This window comes from Penicillium bovifimosum, assembly GCF_028826915.1.
Source record: "Penicillium bovifimosum strain IBT 22155 chromosome Unknown utg000005l_segment0_segment0, whole genome shotgun sequence".
In the NCBI taxonomy this organism is placed as follows: domain Eukaryota; kingdom Fungi; phylum Ascomycota; class Eurotiomycetes; order Eurotiales; family Aspergillaceae; genus Penicillium; species Penicillium bovifimosum.
The window spans coordinates 3,080,743-3,094,424 of NW_026622714.1; the positions used below are offsets into that span (position 1 = coordinate 3,080,743).

At 51.2% G+C, this 13,682-nt stretch overlaps 4 protein-coding genes across 4 annotated transcripts; all 4 read right to left on the reverse strand.

Moving 5' to 3' along the window:
- Window positions 1-719: 719 nt before the first annotated feature.
- N7515_006368 (GPI anchored serine-threonine rich family protein) lies at window positions 720-1,580 on the reverse strand (the record flags this gene model as incomplete). Its single annotated transcript, XM_056667112.1, has 1 exon — window positions 720-1,580. The coding sequence occupies one exon, from the start codon at window positions 1,578-1,580 to the stop codon at window positions 720-722; it is 861 nt and encodes a 286-aa protein (XP_056520708.1).
- A 2,164-nt stretch (window positions 1,581-3,744) lies between these two features.
- On the reverse strand, window positions 3,745-5,381 carry N7515_006369 (aldehyde dehydrogenase; the record flags this gene model as incomplete). Its single annotated transcript, XM_056667113.1, has 4 exons — window positions 3,745-3,889; window positions 3,963-4,405; window positions 4,462-4,855; window positions 4,927-5,381. The coding sequence occupies 4 exons, from the start codon at window positions 5,379-5,381 to the stop codon at window positions 3,745-3,747; spliced, it is 1,437 nt and encodes a 478-aa protein (XP_056520709.1).
- A 578-nt stretch (window positions 5,382-5,959) lies between these two features.
- N7515_006370 (protoglobin family protein) lies at window positions 5,960-6,961 on the reverse strand (the record flags this gene model as incomplete). The annotated part of the gene is made up of 3 exons (XM_056667114.1): window positions 5,960-6,428; window positions 6,517-6,790; window positions 6,847-6,961. 3 exons carry the CDS (start codon window positions 6,959-6,961, stop codon window positions 5,960-5,962), a joined length of 858 nt encoding a protein of 285 aa, XP_056520710.1.
- Window positions 6,962-8,879: 1,918 nt separating this feature from the next.
- N7515_006371 (putative hydrolase) lies at window positions 8,880-11,085 on the reverse strand (the record flags this gene model as incomplete). Its single annotated transcript, XM_056667115.1, has 7 exons — window positions 8,880-9,290; window positions 9,348-9,488; window positions 9,543-9,728; window positions 9,791-10,197; window positions 10,252-10,436; window positions 10,491-10,707; window positions 10,761-11,085. 7 exons carry the CDS (start codon window positions 11,083-11,085, stop codon window positions 8,880-8,882), a joined length of 1,872 nt encoding a protein of 623 aa, XP_056520711.1.
- Between the last annotated feature and the right edge of the window lie 2,597 nt (window positions 11,086-13,682).

Sequence of the window (13,682 nt, forward strand, 5' to 3'; positions counted from 1 at the left end):
CTCGTCTTCCTCCATAGTTGTTCTCGTTGAATGCGCTCTTTTTCCCAAAAGACCTGGCTCGTAACACGAATGAGATGCCGTTCCATAACTAGTGGCTGTGGATTTGCTGCAACTGCCATACTTCGATAACGACAAATGACAAAATTTTTCATGGCAATGGCTATATCAAATTCCAGCGTGCAAAGCTTTAGGAGTCCGTCCTGTTCTGGGCTTCCTCAGCTAAGTCACTTTTCAGTTGAACCAGACCTACGCAGTAAGAGGATCGCCACCAGCTGATGTCTCATTGGCGGATACAGATGAAGCCTGGACGGTAGGCAGGTACTCGTATGCTCCAGGGCAATTTCTTGAATTGAACTGTTGTTTTGTAAAGATCCATTCCCCAAGACTCGTATTCTAAACAGTGAGATGTACAGCGAGCATGTTATCGTGAAGTCTCAACTATGCCCAGTATCTACAAGTAGACTACGAAGCAGATGGCATAAAGACATGAATCTCACATTACCCAAGCATAGCTGAGAGAAGCAGAAAAGGCAAATGGCATAAAGAAAAACACATGGTATAAGGTGCAGAACTCATTCGACAGAATCAAAATAGTCCCTATCAAAATTTCAGATCAAAAGATTAAGCCACATGAAAAGAACCAAACATTATTTCACGGGTTTAACCAGAAAGAAAGGAAGAAAAAAAAGCCATGAGCACAATTCCATCCGGAAAAGCGCTTAGAGGGCGAAAGCAGCAAGGACACCGACCATGACAGCGCCGAGGCTGATGACGTTGCGGCCAGCAGCACCGGTGTAGGCAGGGGAGGAAGTCGAAGGAGCAGCGGTAGCAACGCCGGTAGCGGCGCTGGTGGTGAGACGGATAGAGCTCCAGGGGCGGCTGGTAGGACCAACGGGGGAGATAGGGGAGACGGGAGTGTGAGGGCCGGGAGTGGGCTTGACGGACTGGGTCTCGGACTCGGGGCAGATGGTGGTGGTGATCTCAGTGCTCTTGGTGATGGTGGTCTGAGGAACGGGAACGGGAGCAAGGGGAGTAGAGGTCACGGCGGGAGCGGTGGTGGACTCAGACTCCGGGCAGTAGGTGGTGCTCTCGGTGACCTCGATGGTGGTGGTGGCGGCAGCGGGGGCGGTAGGAGCGGCGGTGGTCTCGGTCTCCGGGCAGATGGTGGTGGTCTCGGTGGTCTCGATGGTGTGGCTGCCGGCAGGGGCGGAGATACCGAACTGGGTGGAGTACTGGTACTGGCCGGTACCCTCGACAACGAGAAGGAGACCGTAGTGGGTGGTGTCGGCCTCGAGATCGGTGCCGGGGGTCCACTTGAAGGAACCGCTGTTGGGGATGGACTCGGCGAGGGTCTTGAGGGGCTTCACGTTGGTGGAAGGACCGCGGAGGAGGATCAAGGAGACGGGGCCCTGGGTGGTGGGCTCCCACTTGATGGTGTAGGTCTTGCCCTCGGGAACGATCTCGTTCAGACCGGGGGAGACGATGGCATTACCGCTGGGGTCCTTGGTGTAGTCAGGGGTGGTGTAGGCAGTCGCCAAGGCGGCGAGGCCGGTGAAGACAGTGGCGATGGAGAAACGCATGTTGATGGATATGTCTGGATTGACAAAGAGTGACTGAGGGTGGGATATGAGGGGGAAATGAGTGACTATCGTTAAAGAACGAAAAAATTGAAGAAAGATTGACAAAGAGTGAAATGGAGAGGAAGAAGAAGAAAAGGAAGAAGGAGGGGAGATGAACTACATTTTAGGCCCATTGTCCATGGTGGGTCGAGTCTGACCATCCAAGCTCAAAGACCGACCACGTAGGCCAACCACAATCCATTCTCACCTCATTTCCTCGGATACTTTCCACCTCCAAGCGAGATGTGGCTGCAACTTCCCTGTCTAGTGAATACGAATCTAAGTAACTCGGTACATCGGAGCGTTTCCAACCCATCACATACTAGGGCTGTACAGAGGCGACACGAGTCGATGCGACAGTCTCATGCCCTGTTCCGACTGACTTCTCCTCGTGGGGCATGCGGCCCGGCTGTGGCTCAGAGCGTAATTTAACAGGCGATGCAATACAAGTGGTCAAATAGAAAAACATAATCTCAGGCACCGGGTTCTAATTGGTTGACCCCAGAAGTTAATTTTAATTCCTAACGGCAGACCCTCATGGAGAATGTCCCGGTCAAACTTGTAAGAATGGAACTGCCAAGTTTGTTCCAAGGGAGAGACATTAGAAGGAGTCGAAGGAATGTAGACACACATTAATTTTTGATCATGACCCTGTTCAAGTGATGCCACGGTGCATTTCTATGTTTGTTTACTTTTTGTGCTTTCCCCTCAATAAAGTGGAGCTGTGGAGCGCTTGGCCAACAAAGATAGTCCGACATTTACCCATGGTAGCCTCGAGCCTCTTGGAACATCTCGGCTAATAACCCAATTCCTCTATGTCTTATGTTGCACATATTTATAGGACTCCATAGATGACACATAATGAAGGTATCCTTTGAATTTAAATGAACGCCACCAAGGTTCTAGAAAAGAATGAAAGGAAAATACACAGTAGAAAGAAAAAAAAAGCCAAATTGTGAAGGGTTACCATAAAAGTGGCGCAAATTGCGAGGTTGCGCCCTCGAGCCTCCGGGACTTCAACCTGTGACGGAGTGTCTTACAGGTACGGTAAGGAACGAGGCACCATGTGTTCTCCATCCACGGGGGAACCGAACAGTTTTTCCCAACTTCCACCTGCACAGTAGATTCTGATAATCACTGATGTTCAATGATATTCATGAATAGACCAGAACCACCGGGCTCCACACCGGCAGGGCCGTGGGGATGGCCGTATCAGATGCGATCATGTCGCCGATCTCACCGGTTCATCGGGAGGGTTCGATGTCCGTGGGAAAGATCAACGGCTTGATAGTCAGGGGTGGAAGTTTACCAACTTACACGATGTCATCGTACTTACAACTGTTGTGTTGTAGTAATTTATTATTGATCTCCTGGTAACAAACGGGAATGCGACTCTGTCTCACTCGGGCGCTGAGCGGTGATTTGTTGGCGTTATTAATTAACACGTCGGGCTCCGTTCCTGTTCCTGAATTTAGGGTGGGACGAGGCTTCTCTCACTGCGCGACAATCGGAGTTGGTTTAATCCCGACTGTGGGTTGAAAGTTATGCTATTACATAGACTACCGAGTATTTGTACTATATTTATTCCTTCAAGCTCGTTGCCTTGGAAGTATTTTTAGCCTGGTTTAATGATACAGAGTGGACATGTTTCTGGGCAAAATGACAGGCACATGATATTCAGCCTCATGGCGAATACTGAGACGGAGGAGGCTCCGAGAAAAAGAAACAAAGAAAATAAGACAAACACCAAATGATCTAATACCCGGAACTACGCGATCCATGCCAAAATCGAGATGCAACATATCACACACATCGCATAAAATGGTATCCTCGCAGGCTATTCGCTCCGTCCACTCTCATGAAAGCCCGGTATTCAGACCGCATCCGTTTGGAGCACTTCTAGGCGACGGAGAAAATCTCCGTCATTGGCTGCATCAGCTGCAGTGGCTTCGGAGCTTGTAGGAAAGCCCACATAGCGCCGAGTAAGTCCAGAACAAGCCCTTCCAAGCCGACCCATAAAAACAGACGCCGGTGGCGGCCCAATCCGGGGCGCCTAACGGGACCAGACCAAGAAGGCATGTATGCATATACTCGTAGTAAAGACTGTACCTGAGTTTAGCCACGTCTACTCCTGCCAGGTCACAGTCTTAGTCTGGACGAATTCGTCATATCCCGAAATGCCTCCGAAGCGACCGAAGCCGCTGCTCTTCCAGCCGCCGTGGGGGAGAATAGCCTCGTCATGCACGGTCATGGAGTTAATGTGGACGGCACTGGAAACGGAGAATGTTAGAATTGTTCAAATCTCCACACGATGATGTGAGCGTGTTCGGAAAAAAGACTCACCCAGATTCAATTTGCTTGGCCACCCGCAAGCCGCGGAAGAGGTTGCTTGTGTACACAGCCGCAGTGAGGCCGTATTCCGTGTCATTAGCCTGGGCGATCGCATCCTCTTCGGTGTCGACCACGATGAGAGACACAGTCGGGCCGAATGACTCGGTCGCATACATGTCCATCTCCTTGGTAACACCGTCGACGATGATCGGCCGCATACTGGTGTTGATGGACTCATTGGTCTCGGCGTCACCGAAGAGGACCTTGGCTCCGCGGGAGACGGCATCCGCCACGAGCTTCTTGTTCTTTGAGGCAGCTGCAGCGTTGACCAAAACCAGCGCGGGTGCATCCTTGCCGAAAAGCTTCTCGGTGGTAGCGACGAGCTTTTGACGGAACTTGTCTGCGATCGAGCGCTGCACGACAAGTCGCTCGGTCGACATGCAGATTTGACCGGACTGTTTATTGAGAAATCAGTTTAGAACATCGTATCAATCGGGTCGATGTTACATACGTGCATGAAGGATCCAAGAGCACAGTTCATGGCAGCCTTGTCCAAGTCCGCATCATCCAAAATGACTGCGGCAGCTTTTCCGCCTAGCTCGAGCAACACGGGCTTGATGTGCTTTCCAGCAGTAGAGGCAATGATCGAGCCGACCATTGTGCTACCGGTGAAGTTGATCTTGCGCACAGCCTTGTGGGCGATCAGCGCATTGGTGATGACCGGAGCGTCGGAGGGCCGGTGGAAGATGACGTTCAAACATCCTGCCGGAAGACCAGCTTGCCGGAAGACATCACCCAAAGCCCAGAAGCACTTGGGTGAGAGCTCAGAGCCCTTGAGAACGACAGTGTTACCGGCCGCCAGAGGAAGCGCAACGGCGCGTGTGCCTAGGATATAAGGGGCGTTCCTGCAAACGATCAGAACCATTTCCAAGAATGCCAATGCCTTGCATAATATGCCACAAACCGCGATACTCACCAAGGCGCAATTGACAGAATCACTCCATACGGCTCCTTGTATACCATGGCACCCTCACCCTCCCGGTTGATGTTGGGCACGACACCCTCGATTGTAGGAATCCGAGCCGCGAAGTCCTTGATGAATGCAACACCCAGATTGAAGGTGAACTCCGAGAAAGGTCGTCCTGCACCTGTTTCCTCCCGCTGGTACTGGATCAACTCCTCTTTGCGCTCGGCCATGATATCGGCGGCCCGCATCAGGAGGTCGCGGCGGTCGTATGCTGAGGTCTTGCTCCATCCGCGGAAGGCAGCCTGTGCCGAGTCGACTGCCCGGTTGGCCTCGTCGACCGACACACCAGCACAGTAGCCACTCAGCTCACCGGTGGCGGGGGCGTGAACCTCGAATTTGATATCGGTCTCAATTGATTCATTGTCGATAATGAGCGGTGTGACCGGCTTGTTCGATTGCGTCATTGTGGGCGAGTGTGGGAGGTTCGAGGAGGAGAGTATGAGGGATCTGTCCTTAAAGGTCCAAAATTGTCGAATGGCGGGGCTGGGTAACTATTTAATAGATTTTCTGTATCTTAACCCGATACAGTAGAAAAGGGCCGGGGTGGTTGTGGGGTAGACTTCGATAGCCCACACGTCTATTGAAGCACCGTCTGGAGACCGGGACTTAAGTCCGGAGTATTTTATGGCAATACACAAATCAACCAAATAACTCCGGTTTATATTCGGATGTATGACCCAAAGCCAGACCCAACTCCCTTGACCGCGAGCCGAGTGGGGGAGAAAATCCCGGAGGAAACACGCCGGTGGTCCGGATAAACATTGACTAAGCCGGAAATACTCCCGGTCCCGTCCGCCAGCCCGTGATATGACAGGTGGGATTTCTCTAGTTGATGAAACGTCTGGTCTTTCAATTGTAAACACCATCTAACTACGTATACTGAGGTATCAACGACTGCCAAAATCCACTTCAAACGAAACCCCCATCGCTCCAAGCGCCCGAATGATGCAAAATATGACCCGCACAAAATCCAGCGAGGCCCTCAGTTGGCCCAAATCTTTGTCTCCGTCGAGTTGCTCTTCCCCATCTCCGCAAAAGGACAAACCGATCTCATAGACGATGCACCAATGGTAGACTGCGCCGCACTATCCACAGAAGGCGCGGTACTGTTTATAGAAGGCGCGATGCTTTCCGCGTCATCGTCCCTCGTGCTACCCCCAAGAACTCGCTTGTCGCCAAGATACCCCTCTTGACCCACGTTGTAGTCGAAGTCGGACATTTGATCCGTGAACTCCTCGCCATCGCTTGAGTGGTATCGGGCAAAGAGATCATTTTGAATCCAAAGGACTTTATTGACAGCGCGCACGAGGGCGATCTTGCGCCGCAGCGACAGGTGCGGGTGCGACATCATCGCTTCGATCCAGATATCTTGAATATATCCCAAGCAGGCACCGATATGAATATACTCGACATTCAGCGGTGACATGCGTACTTGTCCGCTGTGCATCATGCTGTGTAAGGAACCCCCAAATTAGCACCTTGCTCGAAAGTGTGCCCCGGGAATTTGGAACCAAAAGGATGGGGGTGGCAAAGACTTACCCGACCTTATTCAAGTACCGCCAGAAGTCCATTGTTGTCGGATCCTGGCACAGACGCGTCAGGTACCATCGCAGGAACATCTTGCGCCGCGTGATCTTCGGCGACTCTTCGTTGAGGTAGTCTTCTTCGGGCTCGGTTTCGTCGACTGTTGTCCGTGTGTGGAAGGCGCGTGATGTGATGTCGAATTGGAGAATCTTTTTATATACCAAGTTGACTACAGCAGGGATCAATTGCTTGATATATTTAGTGCCGGTCATCAGTGCTTCGATGTCGCCTGCAGTGACATTAGTGGCTATGGCAAACCCGCGAGAGAGGGTGGTGAGGGCTTACTGGAGTTGAAGTCGAGGAACTGATGGAGGTACTTGATCCGCTCCTCTAGGCTCGTATAGAGCAGTTTTCGGTCGACATGCTTTGGCTCAAAGTCTGCCCCCTTAGTGTACTCCATGGTTGTGAAGTGTCCTAGCGACTTTTGATATGATTTATAGGGCTTTGCAATGAACGAGACGAACGTCTGGGGTTTTCTTCTTGATGAGTATTGAGGAGAAGTATTCAATTCAGAGATATCAGAAATGGAACGTGAAGAAAAGAAGAAATAAAACCGGGGTACCTCGTGGCAGCCCACTGATCCAGTATTTATATGGCTCGATCCAAAGATTCTCCAATACATCGCTTGGGGTCTGGCGCCACCGAACCGTAAACAGACCCCCTATCGGGAATCGGCTCTAGACTGCCTCGGTACCTTTGGACCCAGAGTGCCAGCGTCATGATCCAGAAAGCGGTCTTGCCTAATATCAGGTAGAGACAACGATAGGGCCAAGCCAAGAGGGACCCAAGAGGGGCCCCCAATGGGGCGTCATTCCGATCAATAAGGAGACTGCAAATGGTCAGATCTGAGCATGGGCAGGTGTTCCCAGGTGGTCGGGATGGATTCGTCAAGTTTAACAGGCATATATTAACGACCCCTGTAATCTCCACCAAGCAGAGAATTGATCCCTCGTCTGTACTACGTAGAACTGCCATATTCGGCAATTTGAAACGCCAGCCTAACGTACTGTGTAGAAACTTGGGGTTCTCTCAGCCCGTACGGAGACAATGAGCACTTGGCATTCTAGCAACAAAGCAAAATCATACACGTCAAATCTGTCAACCCTCACCAGTCCATGTCCAGAACAAATTCACTTCGATCTAACTGGGTACAGCTCACTGGTCATACTCCCGCAAGACTCCACCACAAACTCAACGGTTTCATCTAGAACCCACGACGAGCTTCGAAGTGGATTCCCTTCCGTCCGGCCACGTTTGTGGGCCTGATGATCTGATCCTTAGACCATTTTACATGTTGGGAGAAACAAACAATCTATGTGCTTCACCTTGCTAGTAACCTCTAGTGCTTCTTTGGAAGACTGCAGATTCCAATGAATAATCTCAACCAGAGAGCACTACATTGTCCTCGAGAAAGCACTCCCAACACCCCTTAATAAGTTATACTTCTCAAAAACGCCCAGAGGAAGGTTTGAGCCGACAACGTGGTTGACGAAAGTACCACTACCACTAGTGGGAGCCAAGACGCGATAGTGTGGGAATCAGGATACACTTGCATATCAGCAGACCATCGTGGGGCTGATATGGGCTGATGGTCTGACTCGGGTGGATTGTGGATTGTGGATTGTGGATATGGCATGACAGGTGAATGGGTCTGAACCGTCTGATGAATGAATGAACGGAAAGACGCGGAAAACTTCTATTTTTCTCTGAAGCAAACAAATGCGTTCTAACATCAAAAGAAGGGTAGGCAGTCTGCAGACTAAATCACTTGCCCTCGATCCCTGAGTTGCTTTGAATTGACGTGATACCAAGAGAAGTGTTGAATGTGCAGTTTCCTTGCTTTTCTGCGGTTCCGCTAATAGACTAAACAGCCCGCGTCTTTGCACCGCATCTGTCGGATATTTGCCGCCTTAGGTATTTTTCCAAGACTTCGAATTCCTACAGATTTTGTTCTAGAACAGGGCCGCCACACTGCCATTTGCTGGTTCCGAGCTCGTGAGGAGGCCCCCGCGTTCTACAGATTAAGGGGCGGGTACCATGGATACGCCGTAAAAAGTCCCAGCTCATTTGTGTTCGACATCTGCCGAGGCGATGGCTGAATTCTAAATGCTCATTGTGGAACGCGAATGCCATAACTTGAAGTCAAAAGTCGATAGCCCACATTCAATGCGTTGCGGGGTTAGATTGAGCAACGCGGGGTGAGATTGAGCAGGCGCTATCATGGCCATTGGTTTGTTCTGGGAAATGAGATTATATACTCATTCGCACTCATCCAACACTATTGGATGGCGCGGGATATACACTTTGCACTAAATACATTATGAGCGCGCAGCCGCAGCCTCATACAGAGCCTTGATATCCTCCTTCCACTGCTTGACGTCGACTCTCTCCAAGCGCCGGTCGTAGGTCATCAACCCATTGACCTCACCTTCGACATCGGTGGTCTGGGTCCAGACACCACCGCTGCAAGCATACAACCGGATCTGGTCCTCGAGCTCATCGAGCAGACGGTGACTGCGATAATTCCATGCGTCGATGGTCTCATCAATCTCATAGGTTTGGTCGATCGTGTCGATGGCTGCCTGGTTGTTCCAGAGGTGCTCGATGGAAACATTGGTGCCAATGCCGCCGAATTCACCTTGGAACCCGATCCGGCTGGGGTCGTAGGGGCTCGACTGTGTGGAGTAGAAGGGCGTGCCGCATTGTGGGTTAGCGTAGTGGTGGTTGTCCTGTGAGATTTTAGCTATGTGTTCTCCTGTGGCTGTGGGTTTTCACGAGAGGCGTACGCTAAAGTCTCCTGCGCCGTGGTCGAACCAGCCGGTTGTTGAGTCCACGAGGCGAGTGGGGTCCAGCTGTCTCACTCGCTCGGTTAAGGCGAACTCGGGGAAGTAGTCGGTGATTTGGCCCCAGCCTTCGTTGTAAACGACCTGTGATTGGCGATTATTAGATGGGATTCTGCTTCAGGAAACGCTTAAACTTACCCAAGACACGATACTGGGGTAGCTCTTGAACTGGTTAACCAAGAGGTCCATCTGCCGTCCGAACTCGACCTGCTGCTCCTCATTCGGTAGAACATTCTGGAGCGGGCGCAGGGAGGGCATGTCCTGGATCACGAGTAGGCCAATCTCATCGCATGCTCGGTAGAAGAGGTCGGTCTCGACTTTGATCTATAGGTCATCGTGTAAATAGGGGGGAAATATGAGGTGGGATTTCATGCGGCGATACTCACGTGCTTGCGGACCATGTTGAAACCCAATTTCTTGAGGAACTTCAGATCGTACACCATCGCCTCCAGATTCGGGGGTGTGTAGAGTCCGTCGGGCCAATAACCTTGGTCCAGGGTACCGAACATGAAAATGAATTCTCCATTAAGCAAAGGTCGCTCGATTCCGTCAACCTTGCCGCGGGAGATTGTACGGAAGCCGGTATAACTCTCCACCTTGTCGTTGCCTAGTTTGACGGTCACATCGTACAATTCAGGAGAGTCTGGGGACCAAAGCTTAGGTGAGGACACCTTGAACTGGAACGGCTTGTTGGTGGGGCCTTTGTGAGTTGCAACGGTCTTTCCATCCTTGTGGACGGTGACCTCAGCCTGGGCAGATGTATCCTTGGCGGAGCTGTGCACAGTGATGTTGACTATTTGCTGTCAGACAACGTTTCCGCATATTCGAAATTCCACCGCAGACTCACCTTGACCATGCATGTTTGCGTCGATATCCAGGTTGGTAATGTGGTTGGAGGGAGCAGCCTCGAGCCAGACACTTTGCCAGATTCCACTACAAGGAGTATAGAAGATGTGACTTGGCCTCAGGGTCTGCTTTCCAATGGGGATGACATAGTCATCAGAATCTGTGGGGTCATGCGCGAAGACCAGCCTATGCTTATGGTCAGAAAATAGGTCCACTGCTTCCCGAATTAAGGGGACTCACAGCTCATTCTTCTCGCCGAACTTTAGGTGCTCTGTCACATCCAAGGAGAAACGGAAGTATCCACCACGGTGGAAGCCTGCCTCCTTTCCATTGACAAAGACTGTGGCTTCGTAGTCTACAGCTCCGAAGTTCAGCACAACCTGCTCACCCTTCCATGCAGGAGAGACATCGAATGAGGTTGAAAACCAGGAATATAAAGCCGAATCGGCTTGGATCCCTGCACAAATCTGTTAATACTGTCACAAATATGCAGCGAGCAAGGCAACCTACCGGACAATGCACTCTCAAGACAAGATGGAATCAACACCTCCTGTTCAAGCTCTTGCCCAAAAGGCGGGCTCTGAACAGCATCGAGATTTGCTGCACTCTGGTACTTCCAGATTCCATTGAGGTTCTTCCACTGCTTTCGCTGCAGCAACGGCCGGGGATATTCGGGCCAGGGGTTCGTTCCCACCTTGTCGGTCCACGGTGTCGTCAAGGGAGGCACTTTAGGTGCGTACTTCACACTGCGTGCCTCCTTGGTAATATCACTACTAGGCAAAGCAAGACCCGTCGCCACCAGACAGGAGACCACAAAGCTCCGAGCCAAATGCATGTTGATCGAAGATCTTCAGAATGGGATTTCACATTCTGAGCATGATTGGGTCAGTCCCTGGATTTAAATACATCGGGCCCTGCGCACGCGGGACAGACAGATTCATGGCACGGAGCTTCCCTGCATAGGAACAAGAAAGAAAAACACAAGGAGGCCCGACCCTCAGGCCCCCCTTTGACTCGCCAAGCAACATCTTCAAGAGCATTGCCCACTTGGCGGGGACGTCTCCACAAGGGCTTTTACAGTAGACCCCGCAGCAAGAACGCAGGTAGCCCCGAAATGCCGATGTAAGTGCCTGCGAGCGTGTCGGTCGCTGGCTGGTGGCCCGATCACACGGAGTATGAGCCAATGCTTGGCACTATGTGCCATGCAGGAGCCGAGAGCTGGTGAACAGCTATGTCGATGTGCACAGAGTGAATAAAAGAACACATTACGAAACTGAGTTGCGATCAGGGCAGGCTGTGGATACACGAGATAATCCGGAATTATCACAATATCAAGCTAGTAACTCGATACCTGTTGTACCTGTTTTCACGGCCTAACGCCATGTTCGGGCCTGGTCTAGGAAGCGGCAAATCATAGCGCTGCTGGGTGGAGCATTTCTCACCAAGCATAACACAGTCTCTAGCTTCAATGGGATTTACTTTCTCACGCGACGGAATGTTCGGTTCAATGGATGCCGACTGCTCTGCTGCTCTGTCTACTGGTCGTATTCGATATTGCGGAGATCCCAGCGCCGATCGACGATCGCTAACACAGTAAACAGCCGAGCTGTCTTTACCCCGTACTTACAGGACTCGTGCAAGGAAATCCGCGCTGCTGTCTCATCTGCATGTCCGAGCCGAGTCCAGGAATGAAATCATGTTTGCTGAGAATGCACCTACTTGCATTGTTAGTCCGCCTAGCCAGGATCGCGCTCACTGCAATAATCCCTTGCGTCCGATTTGCATGGCACTCCGATCACCGGTGTCCCCGCCCTGAGCGGAATATTTCAGAAGAGGGTCATCATTTGGTCACAAATTGTTCTTTCTTATTCATCCTTCAAATTCTCCAATGACCAGGGTCTCGCCACTGCGCTGTCTGCGCCGATGTGGTAGATCGAGGTTGCATCAGCATCAATATTAAGAGTACACCGCGTATAAAATCCCGCTCTTCCCCCCTCAGGGGCAGGCTTGGCGCGACGATCCCCCCGGCTTTATTGGTGGGTATTCAGGCGATGGGGTGTCTCCGCCCAAGCTTGGGCTTGAGCTGCTTTTTGGGCTTGGCCACCCCCATATACATGGACCTGTACGGACTACGGACTACGGAGTACATACACCAAGTAGCCGTGCGTTTCCCCGCGTGTTATACGCGGGGTGATGATCATCTCTGGAGCTTTGACTTGAGGACCCAATAAGATGTGCTAAGCTTGAACTGAAAACTTGAAAGGGACTAGTGATCAGACAAAGCTTTCGTGCTTGTCTAACTTAGTAAGTGTTCGCGTGCTCCAGCTTCATTCGGCAACACTCCGGCGGATTGAACCGAGTGATGTGTCTACGATGTCCAGGGTTTTACGGAGTACTATTTAGCCGTACCCCGGATTATGATCTTCCCTTTCTGGTTAACGTTTTACCGACCAGTTATGACTTACTTCGGGGGATACCGAATGGAGATCGCCGTTCAGAGATCAAAACCGGGTCAAGCGCAGTGGATAGAGCATCGTTTTAGAGGTCTACTTTCATGGTTTCTGACTGGTGAGGACTACACGGTCATCAGGCTCACAAAAATAAGAAGATTGAGCGCGCTGACTCGATAAGAATGCGGCCGATCACGAATAACCTATTTCACTACCAAGCCGCCCCCCCCCCCCCCAAAACACATAGCTACACAGTAGTCAAAGAAATAAATTACAACACACTATTTCAACAACGGTTAACTGTCTGTATAAGCTTTAGCCTACAGCCTAATGCTTTCTAGTCATAATATTTAGCCTCTCTGGGAAGTTAGAGGAAAACCCACTGCGTATTCGCTTCCGGTTTTAGTTGACACAAGCCACTGGACTTGTGATATTGCTCATACCTCGCCAGTGAAACGTGAGGATGTACACTCCTACTATCCCCTGAGTCCCTGACCTCGGGACCTATTAAAATTCCCGAGTCTTGTGTTCGTAATTCGTATACAACTCTAAGATCGCAAATCTGCAGGGGCCATGTACAACCATGTGCCGCCCCATATTCTACCCGACTCGTCGTCGGTCGACGGGCCGCGAACAACCCATGGAATGGACTTCGGGAGCAATTAACACCTGGGACGGATGTGAGAGTGTAACCTTGGAACAATGGCCGTCGCCGGTCATGCATTGTCTGTTTATCTCCGACACAATGGGCTTATCGCCGGGAACAGGAGTCAAAGTGGATACCCGTCGTCGGTCGAGGCCCGTTTACCTTGTTCATGCATACATACTCACTCGGGCTGTACTGAACAGGTAGCTCTTGGAATCATGCCGGTTTTCTCGAATGGGCTTCCCGAGAATGGAGGTCGTCCTCGTGGCGGCTTCCGTACACGTGAAGCTGTTTGCTTTTCAACGTCCACCGCTAATCCTGCCAAGACACAACAAC